This window comes from Tamandua tetradactyla, chromosome 20 (genome assembly GCF_023851605.1).
Source record: "Tamandua tetradactyla isolate mTamTet1 chromosome 20, mTamTet1.pri, whole genome shotgun sequence".
Taxonomy (NCBI): domain Eukaryota; kingdom Metazoa; phylum Chordata; class Mammalia; order Pilosa; family Myrmecophagidae; genus Tamandua; species Tamandua tetradactyla.
Window position 1 is genome coordinate 62920742 of NC_135346.1, and position 21521 is coordinate 62942262.

General features: G+C 58.3%; 1 protein-coding gene across 2 annotated transcripts; it reads right to left on the bottom strand.

The window, feature by feature from the left end:
• Window positions 1–7214: 7214 nt before the first annotated feature.
• GJC2 (gap junction protein gamma 2) lies at window positions 7215–18630 on the bottom strand. Of its 2 annotated transcripts, none has more exons than XM_077138128.1 (2): window positions 18384–18630; window positions 7215–9790 (listed from the first exon to the last, which is right to left on the bottom strand). In XM_077138128.1, the coding sequence occupies exon 2, from the start codon at window positions 9769–9771 to the stop codon at window positions 8404–8406; it is 1368 nt and encodes a 455-aa protein (XP_076994243.1). In that variant the 5' UTR covers window positions 9772–9790; window positions 18384–18630; the 3' UTR covers window positions 7215–8403. The 2 variants fall into 2 exon arrangements, with proteins under 2 accessions (XP_076994243.1, XP_076994242.1); XM_077138127.1 differs by lacking the exon at window positions 18384–18630 and adding an exon at window positions 11304–11424.
• Between the last annotated feature and the right edge of the window lie 2891 nt (window positions 18631–21521).

The window sequence follows — 21521 nt, forward strand, 5'->3', positions numbered from 1 at the left end:
TGCTCCAAGGTCCCTCCTCCTCCCGGAAGTCTGCCTGGACCTCTGCACCACCCTGAGGCTGGAAACCTCCCATCAGGACTGCACACGGGCCGGAGCTGGGATGCTGTCTCCATTCTCAGCAACCCCTCCTCATACCCCGCAGCCCTGCGGGGAGGGAACTGTTGGTCTGGCTCTCATGGAGACTCCCAGCAGTCCTGGCCTACCCTCATTCATTGATTCAGTTCTGGCCAGGGGCCCAGCAGGAGCTGGAGCCAACATGCCATTGACTCACTCTGAGGCCACGGACCCTGGAAGCCATTACTTGGGGGCTGGAAAATTGGCCAGGCTCAGAGGGTCCCAGACCCTGCTTCCCGAATTGCTGCAGGGGTGGGGGCAGGGGGGTTTCCTGTTATTCTCTCCTCATGGCTTCCTCCTTTCCCAAAGGAAGGAGAAGAATGACCACCCCATTCTGGGGGTGTCTCTGAGCACCCCCACAGTCAACCTTCCATGAACTGCTTCCCCATGAGCAGCCAGTGAGTTGGCTGAGGCCGTGGAAACGGATGAGGATGAGACGAAAAGTGAGATGAGAAGGTCTCATTCCCGCCCGAGGGTGCTCCAGCTGCTCCCTAATCCAGCCCCATCCCTGCCCTGGCACAAACGGAACGGGCCTCACATTCCCCCCTGACACACACATCCCAGCCTGGGGCCCAAGACAAGGCACTGGGAGCTGGGAGGCCTGGGGCCAGGGGACGGCTTGTTCAAGAGCTCAGACAGACAGACAACAGAGGTGGGAGAGAAGGGAGTCTTGACAGCTCAATGCAGAGTTTGGCAAGGCCAGGCCTGTGCCAAGGGCTCCCGGATCATTTGCCGTCCTCATAGCAATCCCATGAGGTCCAGATTGGGTTTGTTCTCGGATTCCAGATGGGGTGACTGTCAGGTCTCAGAAAAAGAACTTTACGTATAAAATGGACCCTGTGACCTGGAGGCCTCTCTCAGCTTCTTTCCCTCAGCTTCTTTTGCAGACCCAGATGTGGCAGCAAGATAAGCAATTACAATGTTTATGGCTAAGTGATGTTTGAGATCCCCAGACATGTCAGCACCAACCAACCAGAAGGCCTCAGTGCATCAGAACCCCAGCAACCAATCAGATCATAAGTTAACAAGCCCCCATCTAATCACGGGTTGGCACCCTCCCCTCCCGGTGTCACTCTCCCTTTAAAACACAGCTCCCTGAACAAAGATCCAGAGCCATTTTCCTTTCCTTTTGCTGGCTTCCCAGGCTGGAGCCATTTTCAGGCTCCCACTTGCCTTCTCCCACCTGCTTTCTACCTGCCTTATCCCCTCAATAAATCTGTTAAGCTTTGACTCACTGTCCCATGTGGATTCCTTAATGACTGTATGCCTAACAGAGACCAAGGCACATGAAAGGTATGACTATTGGCTGCTTAGTTGAATAGTTGGGTTGAATTTGGCCTTTGGGAGTTCACAGAGCCAGGCTCCTGAGATACTGTATTGCAGGTGGGATGGCAGCTGCAGTGAGTGGCTTAGGCTCAGCCATTAGGTCACCTTGTTACGTGAAGGAGGAAGGCAAGGCAAGATGGGTGGGACAGCACCAAGACCATGACTCACCCAGCAGGACCCTCAGGCACTTTCCAGTGGGTCATCCAAAGCTCATGAGTCTTTACAGCAGAGGAGACCTCGGAAGTCCACTCAGCCCCCCTCCACCTCAAATCTCAGAGAAGGGAGGCTGTCCCCTAAGTGTCCCTTCTCTCCTCCCCTCCAGGTCAGGAGAATTTTTAGCTGGGCACATACTTCCCAAACAGAGACTCCATTTGTCAATTCCCTTTGCAGCTGGGGATGCCCTTTGATAAGTTCTTCCTGGTGTAATGTGAGTGAAAGGTGATTGGGGTAGCTTCCTTCATAGCTGGGGCCCTTCCCCTTCCTCTTCAGTTTGCCCATTCTACTCTCTGGAACGCAGATGTGTTGACTGGAGATCTGGCTGCCATCTTGGAGCATGGAGGCAAAGCCATGGCCTGGGAAAGGTGGGCTGGTGACCCAGAAGCAGCATTCTAGCCCTGTCCAAACTCTTATGTTGAATCCCCTCTTATTTGTTTTTTTCAGAGACTCATGGCCAGATCCAATCTGCCTGACATATTCATGGATATGGTGCAAACTAGGAGCAGAGCCAGGGACTGCCCAAACTCACCACATGGCGGGGCAGGGCTCCCTCTTATAATTGTGCAAAAGGACCCCCCCTGCTCCCTGGTTTCCCAAGGAGAGGACCTATCCCCTGCAGCTGTGGTGGAGTCTCCATGCTCTGATGTCAATGGACATGTAACATAGTACTCACCTCAGAGGTCACAAAATATGCTCAAAGGCATCTATGCCTCTTAAAATGACTTCAGCATCAGGACACAGAGCCTCAGATCCAGGGGCTTAAACAGAAAGGAAATTTTATCTTGCATCACAAGTCCCAAAGCAGGCAGCTCCACCTCACCATCGAAGACCAGGTCTGGTCTATCTTTTTGCCCTGTCATCCTCAGCAAGTTGGCTTGGACCCAGGAGGCCCTCAGGGTTGTAAGCTGGCTGCCACAGTTCCAGGAGGGTATTAGAGTGGAGGCTAAGCCTGCTGCAGCAAAAAGACATCAAAACACAGGGGATTAAGATCTCGCTCCGGTTCAGGTCAGTGGGCAGCCCTGCTCCACACAGCAACTCATGGATTCAGGCTCTTTTGGTCTTATTACTTGGTCAGTTCCCTAGGAGGGTGTTCTCTGCATGCCAAGATGGCCCATATGTATGTCTGTGATGTCACCCACTACAAGGACAAAGAGGTCACTAGGAGTACAGGGTCGACATCTTAAGACCCAGATCTGCAAGTGTCAAATGTTCCTTCTGTTATGGACTGAATTGTGCCTACCCCACCTACACTGGCCACCCCCCCCCCCTCAAAAAAAGACAAGCTCAAGTCCTAAACATTTCCTACTTATTTGGAAATAGGATCTTTGAAGATGTGATTTGGTAAATTGAGGCCAAACCAGATTAGGATGTGCCCAACTCTAAGGACTTCTAAAGACTTGTGTCAACTTCTAAGGTGCCAACTTCTAAGGACTTGTGTCATTGGAAGAAGAGGAAATTTGGACACAGAGACAGAGAGGAGAAGGGCTGTGTGAAGATGGACACAGAAAGAAGACCACGTGGACACAGAAGAAGAGATTGCATCCTCAAGCCAAGGAATGCCAAGGATTGCTAGAAAACCACCAGAAACTGGGGAAAGGCAAGGAAGGATTCTCTCCTACAGGTTTCAGAGGGGTCAGGAACTTGCTGATTCTTAGCTATAGATTTCTGGCAGCTAGAACTGTGAGACAATACATTTCTGTTATTTTAAGCCACCGAGTTTGTGGTCCTTTGTTAATGTGGTCCCAGACACTGTGGTGGTTGGGAGCTGCTGGTACCCCAGAAAGACATGTTCTTAAAGTTAACCCAACCCTGTGGATGTGAAGCCATTGCAAGTAGGACTTGTTGATGAGGTTACTTCAGTTAAGGTGTGGCCCACCTCAATCTGGATAGGTATTAATCCTATTACAGAGTCCTTTATAAGCAGAATGAATTTCAGACAGAGAGTATATCAAGGGATCTGGAAGAAAGGGAGAGACTAGGAGGGGCCGTCATTGTCTTGCCATATGAGAAGCTAAGGACCAGGTATCATCAGCAGCCAGCCCCAGAAGGTCACAGTCTTTGGGAAGAAAGCATTGCGTTGATGATGCCTCAATGTGCACTTTTTCCTAGCCTCAGAACTGTAAGCAAATAAATTCCCATTGTTTAAGCCAACCCATTGCATGGTATTTGCTTGAGCAGCCAAAGGAAACTAAAATAGACAACTTCCATTCATCTTCCACCAGTGACAACTTGGCCCTGCTACTGCTTCCAGCTGGAAGAGAAGCTGGAAAATGTAATCTTCATTGGGAAGCCACAGGCCAGTGACTCTTCCCCCACAAAAAAAGGCAAAAACAGAGTCTGAGTGACAAATCGCAGTCTCTGCCCCACATTCAAAGGAATTTCTCCAGAACTCCCCCTCAGCGGAGTCTTTTGCCTCATTGACCCAAATTGTCCCAAATTCTATCTGACCCAATTAACAGCAAATGGGGCAAATTACTGGCTATCAGGCCTGTGATAAGAAGGGCGAAGAGAATTTGCTAGGGCTTCTGACGGCACATGCTCCAAGCACGGGTGGAGGGAGGCAAGGAAAGAAGGGTTCCTTTGGAACTTTGGGGAATTTGTTCTCTCCTCCTGAATCCAAGCAGGCCTGTGACGGTGGTGGAGGTGATGAGACTTCCAAGGCTAGGACACACACAAGTCGGTGTGGCACTGCCTAGTCCTCTTGGGGTGCTCATTCTCAGAACCCAGCTGCCACGCATGAACTGTCAGACTTGCTGAGTGAGGAAATCTTTGAGATGACTCTATCCAGATACCATCTGACTGCAAACTCATGAGAGAGCCTAAGCGAGGACGACCTACCTGAGTCTGGTCAAGATGGGGGATCACAACGGAGCTATCCCAGGAGGATGTCATCCTAACGCTGCTTCCACTGTGGCAAGGGGCAAGAAGAGTCTTGGCCTGGGAATGAGGATGCAGACCCTACAAGCTTGGCCCGAAGCTCCTTCTCTGTGGCTGGAGTGAGCCTTCCCTAAACATGGTAGACATGGAATCCAGACACTCTTCCCCAAACCCAAATAGGACCAGGGTGTTCAGCTGTTTAATGCTCTTTGATGTTTCCCACCACCTGGCAGTGGATTCACAGGGCCAGAGAGGGGAGTCTCTGAATTATTCTCAGATAGAGCCTGGGGAGGCCATGCCCACTTCTTACCCCCTCATGGGACACTGTCACCAGTAGAAACATGTCATACCCCTCAGGTGTGTGGAACAGGTCCAAGGTCAACCCTCTGAACTGTCTTCTCATCAGCTCCTCTACTTAGAAGTTGTCACCCCGGCTACTTGAGCGACTCTGAATCCTAAAGCCTCACACTATTTCCATAGCCTGAAATGCCCACTCCTCCCCCTTACCTCCTGATGTCCTCCAAGGCCTCCACTGAGACTTAGCTCAAACATTACTGCCCTGAGGATCTCTTTCCTACCCAGCTCCCAGGACACACACAGCCTGGGGATAGGACTCAGTGCCCCGTTTGGCAAGGCACTGTCCTTCTTTTGAGAAACAGCTCTGGTGTGCCTTGGGGCTCCATGAGAGGCTGGACCCTGAAATGAGTTGTGCCTGGTGACCTCGAAGCCTGGATCGGGAGCTCTCTGATCCACCTGGCTACAAGGCCCTGCCATCACTGAGCACCTTGTCTGGTGGCCAAGGTGGCCTCAGGCCAGGCCCTACCCAGAGGGTCTGGTTGGAAAGGGTGGGGGCCTGGGGAGAAAGGTCTGGGAAGGGAGTGTCCAGAGCAGGCCTGCCGTGATAGGGCTCCCAAGAGGACCCTGAAGCAGTCCCACGTTGCAGATATCTACTATCACCACATAGAAACCCACCACACTGAGCCCTATCATGGTGAAGGGTATAAGCTTGCTGTAACCATGTGGCTCTCCTCACCTCATCAACTAAGTCCCGCCCAGGGACAACACTGGCCAGCAGCCCAGCACCAACCTGGTGTGCCAGTTTCAGGGACCCATCCAGTCACGGAGAAGCTAGAGTGTGCCCCATTGGTGTAGACACCTGTTCTGGGTTGGGGTTTTAGTTTGCTAAAAATAACAAAGTGCAATATACCAGAAATGGACTGGCTTTTAACAATGGGGCCTTATTAACTTACAAACTTACGGTTCCATGGTCATAAAAATGTCCAAATCAAGGCATCCACAGGTGATGCTTTCTCCCTGAAGACAAGCTACTTAGGGATCCCCAACGCCTCTGTCACATGGCCAGGCACATGGTGACATCTGCTGGTCTCTCCTTTCTCTCTCAGGTTTCGCTGCTTCGAGCTTCCTCTCTGTTTTTCCGTGTATTCGCTCTCAGCTTCTCTGGCTTTTCTCTCTGATCTTCTCAGTCTTTTAGTTTCTTTGTACTTCTCTGAATTTCATCTCTTATAAAGGACTCCAGTAAGAGTATAAAGACCTACCTGGGGCAGGCATTAATGGAAATAACCTAATCAAAATATCCTACCCACAATAGGTCTATACCCACAGCAATGGATTAGCATTAAGAACATGATCTGTTCTGGAGTACATAGCTTCAAACCATCATCCTTGGGGTTTGCTGCTCCTGTCCGTGGCTCTGCTTCCAGCATCACCACTTGCAGACTTGATGGAGGCAGCACTCAGCCTCAGGTCAGGGCTCACCTGGGGTGCAGCTCAATCTGGGGTGAGGTTTCACCTGGGGATGGGGCTCAGCCTGGGGATAGGGTTAAACTGGGTATGGAGGACATCTGGTGTCAGGGCTCATCTGGGGGCAGGGGTTTAGCCTGCTTTAGGGTTCATCTGTCCTTGGAGCATGCCTGGGGCGGGAGATCAGCCATTCAGGGCCCTGAAAGGAGTCTGACTCAGACCGCAGTTGGAGTTAGACCAGAGACAGGCTTCAGGTAGAGTCAGGGCTCAGCCAGGCTTGGGACTCAGCTGAGGAGACATTCAAGAGAAAGGGGTACACAGGCCAAGGGGGGATGCCAGGGCCTGCCTTGGATCTGTGAGATGCTGGGAGATAGCTGGGGTCACCCCAGAGTCGGGATCAAGTTGTCTCCTGCTCTGCCCCTCAACAAGGCCACCCCTGCAGGCCCTGGCCAGCACCTTGATAATGCCTGGTGGCCTGGTGACGGGAATGCCTCTCAGTCCCTCTGAGCAGCATGCTGGCCTTTGGGGTCCATGACTGTCGCGGTCGCCATCCCTGACCCCATACCACAGGGCCTGCAGCGTTAAGTTGGCCAGGTTCTGCTCCCGCGCCCCCTCCGTGTGCTCGCTCCCAGCGGGCAGTGTTCTTTGTTTCTTGCTATCTGTGTGCCCACTGTACCTCCCTCGCCACCACCCTCCAGCACACTGCCTGGCATACGGCAGCGCCCTGTACTGCTGGAGAACTGCGGGACCTCTGCCTGCAGCTTGTTCTCCACTCAGCTGGTCCCTGGGGTGGGGAGTCTCCCCCTAGCTGGTCTGGAGGGGAGGGGTGTCTCCCCTGGCACAAGGTATGGACCAGTTCACGCCATCCAGTGACTAGAGGTGCACACGTACACACACAGTTTAAACAAAAGTTAGTTTTATTTTATCCCCTTTGTTTTGAAGGCTGTGTCTGAATTAGGGAGGGAGCTGGGTGGGGTCTGAAGGGCAGAGCAGCATGGGCAGGCACCATCTGGGGAGCACCCTTCCCCAAGCATCGCCAAAGCCCAGCCCCTGAGCCTCATCTTTGAGCTCCAAGCTGCACAGAGAAGCCCAGCATCTTTGCAGAACTTCAAGTATGTCCCAGAAGAGGGAAGAGTTCAAGGGTGCCAGCAGGGGGCTTGGAGAGGGGCACCACCTCAGCCCCCAGAGCAGGCCCAGACCCAGTGCTGGAGGAGGACGTGAGCTCACATTCTGAAGCCCAACCGATGTCCATGCTGGGGAGCAGGGGTCCTTGCCCTTCCCTGGCCTCAGTTTCCCCATGCGTACAAGGAAGGTTGAGGAGGATGGTGTGGGATTACTTCCAGCTGTGCAGGAACCAGAAGTGTGTGGCGGGGCGGGGCAGGGTATGCTGGGGAAGGTAGTCCCATTTGCTGCTGCAATGGGGACAAACATAGTATCCCTTCCCAATGCCCCTTCCAGACACCTCTGGTGCCACACATGGGTTACTTCAGGGAACAGGGGGGCAGGATAGAAGGTGGTGGTGGCTGGAGACACCACTAGCCAGAACCCTGGTCCTGTGGCAATCAGTTCCAGGTCCTAGAGAGGCTGGGGTGGGCTGAGGAAGGGGGGAGACGGCAGCAGTGGACCCATCCGAGGCTCAGGGTGGCTCAGGTGGGCCATGAGAGCTCTTGGTGCTCCCGCTGCAGCCCTTTCCACCCCTCAGGGTCCAGAGCTGGCAACCCTCTGTTGTTCCCAGGCCCCCTTCCCCCAACACCACCCTCCCACCAACCCCACCCTTGTACAGAGGAGACAGAGGTCCAGGTTTAGCGGCCCTGCACAGAAAGGGGTGCAGTCATCTCCGCAGGGCCATGCCCAGGCCAGGGCACTCTGGCACTGTCCTTTGGCCTCTTTCCACCCTTCAGCCCCTTCTGAGGATCCTCCAAACCCAGGAGGCCACCAGTCAGTCCCTGCTGAGCAGAGGAGCAGGTGTTCATGAACTCTACACTGCCCGCACTTCCAACCCTCAGTGGACCCCACCACTCCCAACCCAGAGCCCCGGGTATGGAAGGGAGGTGAGGGAAGTCTCCCCTGGGGAGAGCCCAGTGGGGCCCAGGTCTCCTCTCCCTCACCTCAGATCCACACCGTGGTCTTCCCATCTCTGCTGCTGGCGCTGCCCTTCTCCGAGCCCACCTTAGGCTTGGCACCCCCCTGCCGCTCATGGGTACCGCCTGGGCGGCCCTGCTCCCCGACGCTACCCCCCGAAGTGGCACTGCCGGTCCTGGAGGCGGCGAGGCCAGCGGCGGCAGCGGCGGGACTCCCGTGGGGAGCAGCCCTCGGGGGGGCCCGAGAAGCCATGGGGAGGCCAGGGGAGGGCGGGCTGGCGCGGTCGCCGTCCCCGACCCCGTCCCGCAGGGTCTGCAGCGTTAAGTTGGCCAGGTTCTGCTCCCGCGCCCGCGCCGCGCGCTCCGCCGCGCGCTCCGCCGCGCGCACCACCAGGCTGTACTCCGGCGGACAGGCCAGGCTGGGCCCCGCGCACGGGAAGGCGCAGGGCGGCAGCGGCGGCGGCGGCGGGCGGGCCGCGGGGGCCGGGGCCGCTGCAGGAGGGCCGCGACGGGCGCGCACGGCGTCCTGCGCGCTGCCCAGGCCCAGGTGCGCCATCTCGCAGAGGTTCAGCAACAGGCACAGGAAGCTGACCACATACATGACCAGCAGAAAGACCGTCTTCTCGGTGGGCCGCGACACGAAGCAGTCGACGGTGTGCGGGCAGGGAGGTCGGCTGCAGCGGAAGAAGGGCCGCACCTCGAAGCCGTACAGCAGGTACTGGCCCACCAGGAAGGCCACCTCGAAGGCGGCGCGCGCCAGCAGCTGCGCCACGTACACGCGCATCAGGCCTTCCCGCTGGATGCGCCGCCTCCCGTCGTGCTTGGCCGCCGGGCCGGTGGACTCCGGACCCTTGCTGTCCTTGGCGGCCGCCTCCTCCGCCTCCTCCTCCTCCTCGCCTTCGCCCAGGCCCGCGGCTGCCTCCTCCTCCTCCTCCTCCCCGCCTCCACCCAGGCCCAACATGGGCTCTTCCTCGCCCAGGTCCGAGGGCTCATGCCAGGCCGGGGGCGCCCCACCCGGGCGGCGGGGGCCCGGAGCTCTGCCGTGCCGGCGGCGGAGGGCGCGGCGCCGCTCCTCCTCCGAGGCGCGGGCGAGCCGGTGGATGGCGTAGCCCAGGTACATGACGGAGGGCGTGGAGATGACCACGATCTGGAAGACCCAGAAGCGCACGTGTGAGAGCGGCGCGAAGGCGTCGTAGCAAACGTTGTCGCAGCCCGGCTGCCGCGTGTTGCACGTGAACTTGCTCTGCTCGTCCGAGTAGATGGACTCGCCGCCCACCGCCGTGAGCACGATGCGGAAGACGATAAGCACCGTGAGCCACACCTTGCCCACGAAGGTGGAGTGGTTGTGGATCTCCTCCAGCAGCCGCGTCAGGAAGCTCCAGCTCATGTTGGTCATAGGGGCGGGTGGGCAGGACCTGCGGGGATGGGTAGGGGTGGGGGCGGCCCAGAGTGGGGTCAGCCTGACACCTGGGCAGCCTAGAACCCGGGAGCCAGGCCCTGCTGGTCTCAGTCTGGCCAGCCTGCCCCAGGCAGGTCCTCCAGGCTTTTCCCTCATAGGCCCACCTGCCTTGGCTTACTTACCCTGGCCTAGTGGTGGGGAGCTCAGTCACTTCCGTGGAAGGAGGATGCCCCTTCCAAGATGCCCACCCCAGGTCCCAACACTGCCTGTGGGATAGAGACAGAGGCAGCCATCCCTGGGCTTCCACAGTAGAGGGGTACCTCACAGACTGAGCACCCTGCTCCAGGTTCCACCTTAAGACCTGACCCCCACCCCAGGTCCAGAGCAACAAGCTCCTCCTCATCCTCCTCCAAGCTCCTCTAGGCAAGCCCCCCCCTTCTAACTAAGCACCCCCTTCCCCAGCTGTGGAAACCCCACCCCAGGACACAGAGCCTGGAAGTCAGTGGGGTGAGCCATGCAGCCATCTTCATGGGGCTGATGGGGAAACTGAGACCAGCCCCCTGCGTGGGGTTCCTGTGGGGGCCAGAGCTGCACCATGGCCTATCTACTTACTCCCTACTTCAGGCTTTCCTGTCCCTACCTTCCTGCCCCAGCTCCTAGCCAGGTTGCTGGGGAGGGTGCCACCACTCACAGAGCTGTGTTCGCAGAATCCAGCCCGTCCCGTCCTATGCACCCACCCAGGGCTTGGCCCTCCTACGTTTCCCAGCTGCCCAAGATCTCGCAGGCCCTCCAGTCCTCTTTTTTGCTCCCTGCTCCCACCCCCAGTCCTCCATCCTCTACAGCCCCAGAGACCCCTCAGTCCCCAATTACCTATTAGCACCAGTCCCCATCCCCATCCCCTAGCACCCTTGCCCCTCCAGCTTCAGTGTCCCAAGCACTGTCAGCACCCAAGCCCTGTGCTCTCTTCTTCCATATGCTGCATAGAAGTTCTGGCATCACCATCTTCCAATAGAACCCCATCTTCCTTTGCATCCCTCCCCCTGCTGGTTGAGCTGCACCAGGGACTGCCCAGCTACCCCTCCCAGGTGCCAAGGAATCAGGGACTCCTTTTCCCAGGGTCCCAATGCTCCCTCCCTCTTCAGTCTTCAGCCTGGACCCACCCCGTAGGTGTCTGTCCAGAGAAGGACCGTACACACACAATGCACAGTCACACTTGGACACACTCGGCTCCACACAACCACATGCAGTCCCAGGCATATACAGTGGGAAGGCACCTTGTGGCACTCAGAGGCAGCCATGGGGCAACAGCCATGGTGTATGGGTACCTCATCATGTCCCCTAGGTAGGGACCTGCCCAGGAGAAGGGGCTCTGTAGGCAGTGCCATAGTGCCTCCTTCCCCTGGCCCCTGCAGGGCCTGTGCTATGGATGGGGAGGGGAGAGGGGGCCTGGCCGCGTGGCCTACAGTCTCTCAGCTGCCCACCCTCCTCTCCCACCCCCTGCCCCAAGAAGCCAGCCCCAGGGCCAGTACCTGCTCCTGGGTAGGTATGGGGGCAAGAGACCCCTGAATGACTGACTCTTCTGCCTCCCTCCCTCCTGGAGCAGGGCCTGGGAGGCCACTGGCAGGCAGCAGGTAGGTGTGCGATGGATAGTGCAGGAGAAGCAGGCAGGGCCAGGCTCCCAGCCCCTTTATGCAGCTGGAGCCCTCTCCCCTCCCTGGGCAGGAAGAGGGGGCAGCCAGAGTTCCTGGGGAAGTGGCCCCACTTCCTCACATCTGGGCGCAGCCCCCTCACACCCTCACAGACACATATAGTCATGCACATGCAAACACACACACAGTCACCACTCACAGACATGCACACACACAGTCACCACTCACGCACACACAAACACATGCACACACTCATAGGTGCACACTCACACAGTCACCACTCACAGGCACACGCACATTCACACACAGTCACCACTCACAGACATGCACACACACGCACAGTCACCACTCACACATGCACACACAAACACATGCAACACTCATAGGTGCACACCCACACAATCACCACTCACAGACATGCACACACACACAGTCACCACCCACACGTGCACACACTCATAGGTGCACACTCACACAGTCACCACTCACAGGCACATGCACATTCACACACATACTCAGGTGCATATGCACACTCAGACACATACACAGTCATCACTCAGGTACGCACAAATTACATTCACATTTGTATACACTCAAATATTTATGCACACACTCATTGGTGCATATGCACCCTCAGAGATGCACACTCACACAGTCACTACTCATAGATACAGTGCACACTCAGACATGCACAAACTCATAGGTACACATGCCCAGTCACAGACCCACAAACACACAAGCATTCACAGACACACAGTCATCACTCAGGTACACAGAGTGCATATTCACAGTTGCACACATGGCATGCACTCATAAATACATACCCGTAGATACATATGCACACTCACACACACTCACACAGACACACACTGTCACCACTCAGAAACACAAAGGCATGCATGCACATCTACATACACACACACAAATGGAAACAGACTGGGGTACTCCTTGCCCTCCAGGCCACCAAGCCATCCAGCATCATTTTTGCCATCCCTATGCCTCAGACAAAGTCAAGCAGGATCTTCCTAGTCCCATCACAGGCAGCTGAGGCCATGGGCGAGGCCCACAGCTCCTGGCCCCAGCAGGCATCCAAGAAAGGACAGAGCAGTCCCTTCCCCCCAGACCTCCCGAGGCATCGGGTTCAACAGACTCCCAGTCTCTTCTTTCCTTGTCAAGGTAGTCACTGCAGGGAGAATGGAGAAAGGAGACCCTGGGGATCTGAAGGGGTTGCAGACCTGCCCTGGGGTGGGTTCCAAGACTTATCTGACCAGCAGTGGGCTGTTAAAAATTGAACCACCAGCTCACTGGAGGGAAAAGCCTTAATTTGGTAGTATTGGCCAATTTCCATTATGTAAATACTGCCCCCCTCACCCTATATCCATTTTCAAGCTACCGACGGAGGTTCCTGGATCTGGAGTTGAGAAGAAATGTGCATCTGGCTGTTGAGACCAGCCCTAATACAAAGCACTGGAGCACTGGACTGGCCTGATCCTGGGACAGTGCTTGGCCCTGGGGTCGCCTGCTTGGGTGCAATCTGAGCCCTGAGAGAAGCTTTAGGATCAGAGAGGTCCTTCTGGAGGTGTTAGCTCTGAGTGGGGGGCAATCCTGGGCAGCAGAGGGGTGAGGGAGTCCCTGTCTCAGGCGTTCTGGCAGAGAAGAAAACTTGCAGACCCAGGCTCCAGAGGGGATGTGGAAGCACAGACTCAGACTGGGCCCTTTCAGCCCCTCCATCCCCTCTAGGGCAGAGGCTGAACTCTGCAGGGGGGTCCTCCAGGGTGACACCTCTCAGGCTCTTTAGAACTGGGGAGCCCAAACCTGTGTGTCATAGTTACAATCTCACATTTATTTGCCTTCGTTCACTCTGCAAGCTCTATTCCGAGGGCTGCAGCTTCTGAGCTGACCCTCACCTGGCCCTGGCCTGGACAAGCCCGACCCCTGGTTTCAATGCTATCCCCAGGCAGGGACTTCCCAATTCACCATTCTCCTGACCTTCAGACTTGTCTAACTGCCTCCCAGCATCGACACGTGGATGCCAAGAAGGATCTTGCACCCCAGAGGACCAAGCCCAAATGCCCAGGTGTCCCCTACAAGCCAGCTGCCCTGTCGCATACTCTCTCCCCCATCCTGTGCAGTCCACGGGTGAATTATGTGCACCTGGAAGCCCAGCCCTCTCACCTCCACCCACCCCCTCCTGGCCTGCACCACCGGTGCCCCACAACACCCTCTCTCCGGGGCTCTCATTCACTTCACTATTTCCTCCCTTTGGGCCTTGTCTACCGAGGAACCACACTTTACTTGTGCGGCCTTCCTCCCCAAACACTCAACCCCAGTCTAATCGTGAGAAAGGCAGCAGACAAATCCCAGGAGAGGGGCCTTTATACAGAGTACCTGAACAAGACTCCTGAAAACTGCCAAGGCCATTGGAGACAAGGAGAGTCTGAGAACTGTCACAGCCAGAGAAGCCTGAGGAGGTGTGGTAATGCTATGTAATACGGGATCCCGGGACAGAAGAGGGAATTAGGGGAAAACTAAGGGGACCCAAACATAGTCTGAACTGTAGTTAATAATCACATCGTCAGTATCGGTTCATTCACTGCAGCAGAGGGACCACACTGATGGACGATTTTGATGACACAGGAAACTGGAGGATGGCTGTATATGGGAATCCTCTATATTATCTTCCTGGCCTTTCTGTAAATCTAAAAGCATTCTAAAATTAAAAGTTATTTAAAATAAAACGACCACGCCCCTCCCCCCCACACTCCTAATCTCTTTTCCACCTGACATGGGTCTTTTTTTTTTTCGCATGGGCAGGCACTGGGAATCGAGAACTCTGCCACTGAGCCACTGTTGCACCACCCAGCGGGGTCTTTCTGCATCTTTGTTTAGAATATTCCTTCCCCTTCAGGACCCAGAAGCTAGTGGGACTCAGGCAGCATATGCTGAAGGGGTGGAGTGTGGGGGCCAGGGATGGTGGGAGGTGATGAGCAGGGCAGGGCAGGGCCAGCGGGCGCTGGTGCCCAGGGTGAGGGGAGAGGGCTGCTGGCCCCACAGGGAACCCCCGGGTCAGGGTCAGAGCTCACAGACTGTTTAAGTGGGTCAGAGGAAATCACACCCCAAAACCCCATGTCAAAGCAAGTGTGGGTGAATATTTTGGGGGGACATTGCTGACACCCTGGTGGCCCCTTGTGTGGGACCCAGGTTGAGGCTCGGTGGGGAGGGGCTTTGGTGTGGCTGAGAGGCCTGGGGTGCCCCGACTGGACGTGTCAGGGACTGAGGGGAGGCAGGCTTGGGAGTGGTTGGCAAAGGGTGTCAGAGGTGACAAGGGGAGGGGTGAGTGAGGTCAGCAGGCCACATGCCAGGATGCAGCCCGTCCCAGGCCAGAAGTGGGCAGCAGGGGCCTGCCGGGGAGAAGGAGGGGGAGGACAGCTGCCTCCTGCACGGATTGTTATGGGGAGGGTGGAGTGAGCACTGGAGGGCCACCGTGGGTGGGTGGGAGAGGGGTGCAGAAGTGGGGGGGCCAGGCCGGCAGGCGCCTGCTCCCAGCCCATCCTCCCTGCCCCTCCCCTGAGCCTCCTGTGCCCGGCCACCTGCTGGGAAGGTCCCCCTGATGGGTGAGGGGCCCACAACTGCCAGGTGGGGGCGGCATGGGGGCTCCCTGTTGGGGAGTGGAGGGTGGTGGGTGGAGACCTGTGAGGCCAAGGGGTGTCAGGGTGGGCTCGGGCCTCTGCCACCAAGGCCAGGGGCTCCTTCTGGGGGTCTTGAGGGGACGGCATGGGGCCTGCCTTCTGGGTGGTCTCAGGGCTGAGCAGGCCCGAGTCAGCCTGCCAGGAAATGTGGAGCCCGCCTGGCCCAGCCCCTGTCCTGGCCCAGTCTGAATGACCACCCCTTCAAGAACGGGTTCACCCCGGGTCTGAAAAACAAGTGAGCTCGGAGGGGTGGGCCAGCCCAGGCTGAGGGCGGGCTGAGGGCCAGTGCCCCGGGCCCTCCTTCTGCCCAGGCATTTCCTTCCCCCTCCCTCCACCCACCCATCACCCACTTCCTCAGTGTGCCCCCCTCTCAGAGCAGGGGCGGGCAGGGCGGGGTGGGCTTCCTCCTGGCCAGAAGGGGCAGGTTCTGACCCCTCCCCCAAACCAGTCTCTCCTGGAGTCGCAGCCCACCCTGAGTCCTCGGCTCGCCAAGTAGGGCCAGCAGTGGGTCCCTCTCCTGGGAGTCCAGGACCTTCCGAGAACCTCACCCCTGACCGAGGATGAAGTGCCGGAGCACAGGGCCCAGGAATGTCCATGCAAGTGGCTCCTGTTGTCAGCCCTGCAGAGGTGGGGGAAGGGCGTCTGCTGAATCCCCATGGAGGGGGCCGCTCAGGCCTCCCAGGACTTCCCTCTGAGAACCGTCTCCCTGCCTGGGCTCCCTGACAGCCCCCCCCAGCTGCCCTCCTCTTGTCCCGGTTACCACTGCCCCAGCCCCCCTGGGCTCCTCAGGGGCCTGGCTGTCTCACCTGGTGACAGCAGGCAGAGAAGAGTACTCCCTCCTGTGCCTCACCTGCTGCCCACCCAAAAGCCCCATGAGGGAATGGTCATCACCTCTGAGGAGTGGAGGGACAGTGTGAGCCCCCACCCTCGGGCCTCCGCGGGAAATGCTTTCCGGCTGTGGACAAGGCTCTGGGCCTCCCAGACCCGAGCCAGCCTGCCAGGAAACGTGGAGCCCACCTGGCTGGGGACCCAAGGATGTGGCAGATCCTTGGGTCCCCAGCCCTGGGGTCTGGGACACTGCTGAGTCCCTTCTCTCCGCCCTGATGGATCAGGGCCGCGGAGCTCTGTGCATGGCTCCTGAGTCTTCTCCCTGGTAACCCTTTACAGACCTCTGCTGCTGCCACGCCTCTGCCTCAGGCCAGGGCTCCCCCACTCTCCTCCTGGAAGCCCTGTTCTCAGGACCATCAGCTCTGAGTGGACTCCTTGGTCCCACCCCATCGCCCAGGACCTGAACCCCAGGCTCTGCCAAGTCCAGTCTGCTGTTCTTTCCTCTGCTCACCCTGGGTCCGCCCCAGGCCACACCACACTCCCACTCCCCAGCCCCCCCTCTGCAAGGCTGCACGATGGTCCTCAGTCCTCCCACGTCCCCAGCGCTCGCACGAGCATGCCTGGCCTCTCCCACTGCATCCACCTGGTCACATGAACACATTACAATCACACACACACTCGTGCACACACATACACTCTCACTCTCTCATGCACGCATGCAAACGCACTCATACACACTCACAAACTCACGCACATACCCACATTATACTCATGTGTGCATATCCACATTACACGCACACACTTATTCATTAACTTGCTCAGTCACACTCATATACACACATCATACACACTCATGCACACATAAACACTGATGCACACATATCCTCACTCACACACATACGCTTGTGCATTAACATATAAAACTCATTCAGTCTCATGCACACACACTCATCCAACTGGAACTCTCACAGTCACATCTGCTGACACAAACACAACACTCTCCCACCCTTCCTCCTGTACTAATTTTTCCACTGGCCCTCTCCACGCCTCTTGACAGCATTTTCCTGCATGCCACGGCCTCTGCCTGGCACCCTCCTGCCCCACTATGCCGGCTAAAGCCAAATCACCCTTCAAGCCCCACTGGAAAAACCTTCCCTTAGGACACCTTCTCCAAACTCAGAAACAGTCCCCAGCATCCTGCACTGCGGCAGTCAATCAATGACACACTGCAGATCAGGGGCAGGCAGCATATCACCTCGTCCCCAGTGCCTCACTGCACTTGGCAGGGAGCATGGGATCCACAAACATCAGGGGCTGGGGTGGGGGTGGGGTGCTGATGGATGGAAGAGTGGGTGCATGAATGCGTGCGTGAATGAATGAATGAATGGGGCAGGCAGCCCAGGAGCTCTGGAGGGTGGGTGTGAACCTGAGGCCAGTAGGAAGAGGATGGGCGGGGCCTCCCGCTTCCCTCCCATGCTGCACAGCCCGGGGACTGTAACTGCTTCCATCTGCCAAGCCAAGGAACCTGGGCCTCCTGCACCGGCTCTGTCCCCCTTCTGAGCCTCTGCTCTCCGAGTATCCCTCTGCCCCCAGGAGACCGGCAGTGCCTCCTTCCATCCCTCCAGTCCACCCTCAGTGCCACCCCCACGATCCCAGGCAGTGGTGGAGCCGCGGCGTAAGTTCTGTGGTCCTGGGTGGGGCGTGGGCAGGCTGGGGTATCTCTACAGGCCCCAAGTTCCCTTTAGTCCCCTTTGTGGCTCCCTCCTCACCCCTGCCGCAGAACCGAGCCAGGTGCTGGCAGCCAAATCTGCCCAGGGGCCTGAGCCCCCTCCCATGGGGGACCCCAGCGGAGGCACAGAACCTACTGAGAATCCAGGGGGCCCCTCTCCGCTCCAGCCTGGCCTGGAAACCGGGACGTGAAGGGGCTGTTCCCGCTGCAGTGGGTGGAGGGTGCGGTGGGGGCGGGCTAGGCGGGAAGGCCTGGAGAGGGGATGGAGGGGCCGAGTGAGTCATCCCAGCCCAGCCTGGAGCAGGTCTTTCCGGGGACTGGGGATTCGGGCATGTCGGGGAGAGAGGCCCAGGAGGAGCACAGGCATGAGGTCTCCCCAGGTCCCCACAGCAGCTTCCTGGGCATCCCCTTCCAGGATGGGTTCTGCTCTCTGCTCTGGGCCACACCTTGGCCAGCGACTGCAGCCAGCCCCCTGCCTGGTGGGCATCATGGCTTTGCCCCCAGCGGTAGCAAGGTCCCCAGTCTGCCCCTCAGGCTCTGTCCTCCCACCTCCGAAGCCTTCCCTGGGCTCCCACCCACACTGCCCTCTCAACCCCAGCTCATTCCCTTGACAGGGTCCTCTGAGCTTGTTTCCCCCACATATTCCCACCTCTTCCAAAGTGCCCACGCTTAACCCTCTCCCCACCCCCGCCACCCCCATCTGGCCCAGTGTACCTGCTTGGCGTTTGGCACAGGAATGTGTCATTTTCCTCCAGACACCCTTCCCACCCTGGAACTTTTGAGGTGGGCCTGGGATCTGAGCATATCCACCTTGGGCTAAGCTACCGGGACCCCACCAGATCCGCCAGGCCTGGGCATTCCACCTCCACCTGCAGCCATTGTCGTCCCCAGGTCCTGCTGAGACCCTGAGGCCCTGGGGACCTGCCCCTTGCACCTCCTCCACCCTCCGGGGCTGTCCCTCACTCAGGGAGGCCTGCCTACAGCCTACTTGCAGTGGTGGCCCCTCCCCACCCAGCCTTCTCATACCGCCCCCCCACCCCCCCTCCCCATCTTGCAACACAATTAGGATGATCTGCCTACAGCATCCACTGAACGTTGTGGCCAGTTTCTTGGGCTGAGAAGCCCTGGCTCCATAACCTGAGCACTTGGGACATGCAAGGTGCATGTAAGGACTTGTCGAAAGAATTGTCTGCATCATTCCGAAAGGTGACAGACTTGGAGAGAAGGCGCTGGAGCCCTGGAAGGAGGGTTTGGGTCCATCAGGGGACTGCACTGGCCTAGTTAGGAGCTGGGCGCAGGTGGGCAAGCCATGTGCTCATTGTAGGAGCGGAGTGGGTCCTGATACTGAGGGCTGGCCTCCTCCAGGTTTGCTCCCCGCACCCCACCTCTCTGTAGAAGCAGCCTCCCCGGGCTTGGTGCCCTAGGGGCTGCTTCTCCCCATCCCATCACCTGCCTCCCCCACCCCCAGGCCTGAAAGGACAGACCTTTGCAGACACATTGCAGCTGGTTTGCTGGCCAGCCTGCTGCGACTGAGCGGCTCCAGCTGCTGGGAGAAGGAACTTGACCTTCCTCCCTTCCCCCTTCCTTGCCCTACCAGCAAGGACCTGGGGAGCCCCTGCAATTCCCGATGATAGCGCCAGTGATCCCGGAGGCTGCTGCCTCTTGCTCCCCACACTAGGGCATTTTAGCCTCTCAGAAGATGGCTGGTCAGCTGCTGGGGGTGAGACGGACAGATCCCTTCACCACTACCACTCAGACGTCCCAGCGCAGGGGAGAAGGGCATCACGGCCCAGGATGTCCCTCTGCTCCAGGGGTCGGGTCCTTCCTGTGACCTCCCTCCCTCCACTGGGCCTGGGGAATAGCACGCTCATGGCTCCCCAAATTTACAGGGGAACCCCTGCAACTCGCTCCCCCAGGGGTCCTGCCACGTGTCTGTGCAGAGGTGAGGCTGGACTGCACACCTGGCTCCTGGCCACCAGGAGGCGCCTGTGCCCAGCTGCCCCGGGGACCCTACCTTCTCCAGGCAGGAAATGCAAGTCTCCCTCTGGAGCCCTTCCACCTTCTGGACCAGCTGAAGTCCTCCCCCAGGGTGTGTGACCAGGGCCCGGGCAGCTCGGAAGGGCTGACCCAGGGCTACCTCTCACCACCAAGCACAATGGGGGGGGCGGGACAGGGGACCTTCAAGGGCTTCATTGTTCCCACCGAAGCCTGCAGGGTCTGAATCCCTGCGATTGTCGCTGGGGGCTGGGCTGCAGAGAACTGTTCATCCACCATCCAGGCCAGGGTCCTCGGGGATGGGAACTGGGTCGCTGAGCCTCATCTCACTTAAAGGGTGTGGCTCAGAGAGGGAAGGGGACTTCCCCAGGTTGCACAGCAGGTCAGGAAGCCAGTTCAGCCCTGCCATCTGAAGCTCCCCTGCAGTGCCCCGGCCCATGGCCCACTCCCTCTCTGTGCCTCTGGGCTTCTGAATAAGAGTCAGGACTTGTGAGTCTCCCTGACTTTTGCAAATTTGGGCTCCCTGCCTGCCTGCCTCCCTCTGCCACCACCACCTGGCCCGTTTCCCTCCATGTCTGTGTGTCTGTCCGGATCCCACTGGAGTGGCCAGCACAAGTGCTTTCCCACCCCCTGCCCTCAGCCCTGCTGCAACTGTCCCCTGGCCCCGCTCCACCCCACACCTGTCTTGCCTGGCTGCTCTCTGGAGGGCACACAGGAAGGGTGGAAGAGACTCGAGGGAAGGAAAGCGGCATGGAGGAGCCAAGGGCTCAGAACAGATGGGCTCCCAGCCCGGGGTCATGGCCGTCTTCTCATCATACTTTCAACTCTGGGACTGCCATGACCTGGGTCCCCAACAGAGGGCCCCGGGTATCCGCCCTTTCTGTCCTGGCCGTGGGTCAGCTGACCTCTCCCAAGGGCATCTGGGTCAATTCGGCTTCGTAGGGCCACAGAGAACTCTGTGGAGAGCACACAGCATAAACACGCTCCCCTGGGCCCCGATCTGGCCTCAGCTTCCCATGCCCCTGCTCCAGCAGTCCTGGGCAAGGGGCCCCCTGCCAGGCCTGGGCTTGCCTTTTAAAGACCTGTCCCCTCCAGTGCCAGCTGAGGACACTGAGCGTGGCTGGCCACATGCCTGAAAGCTAGCACCCCCGGAGAAACAGGTGGCTAAGCCGGCCACGGCTGCCATACAGAGGATCAGGGAAAGCTTGCCAAGTGGCCTCACTGCCTTTCTCTTCCTAGCCTCAGAGCCCAAACAATGGGAGATGATGCTACTTCCTGGAAACCCTGTCCCACTCACCCTGAAGCCCTTCACTCACAAGACTCTCCAGGCACCCTTGGCTTGCCCATCCAGCCTGGGGTCCCCGCCCCAGTGGCCCTCCTTCAGTCAGATGTGGGCCTTAAGCCAGGCCAGGCAGCATGGGTGCTGGTCGCCTTCGCTGGGATCGGACAACACACGCCGGAGGGTGGCCCAGGGCATGCCCCCGGGTCTCCCCAGCACAAAGCTGATGGGTCCTTCTGGGGTGGAGAGCAGCACATCCCAAGAACTGGCCATGAGAAAACAGCAAGAGCTGCAGTCCCATGCTCAGGAGCTGGTTCTAGGGCTCCACCCCTCGGCGCCCCACAGCTCTGCTGCAAAGCCTTCTGACCTGGGCAGTTTCTGGGGGCTGGGTGATTAGGAAGGGGGTGGGAGGGGTGCTACTCGGGGAGGGTGTGGTGGGACACGTTCCAGGAGACGGATGCAGAACGCCTACCTCTCTGAAGGGGAAGCTGCAGCCCACCTGCCCTGCCCTGCCCTACGCTGGACGCACCAGGCTGCTTAGGATGAACCCTGCCTGACCTTTAGGGCCACATCTCTCT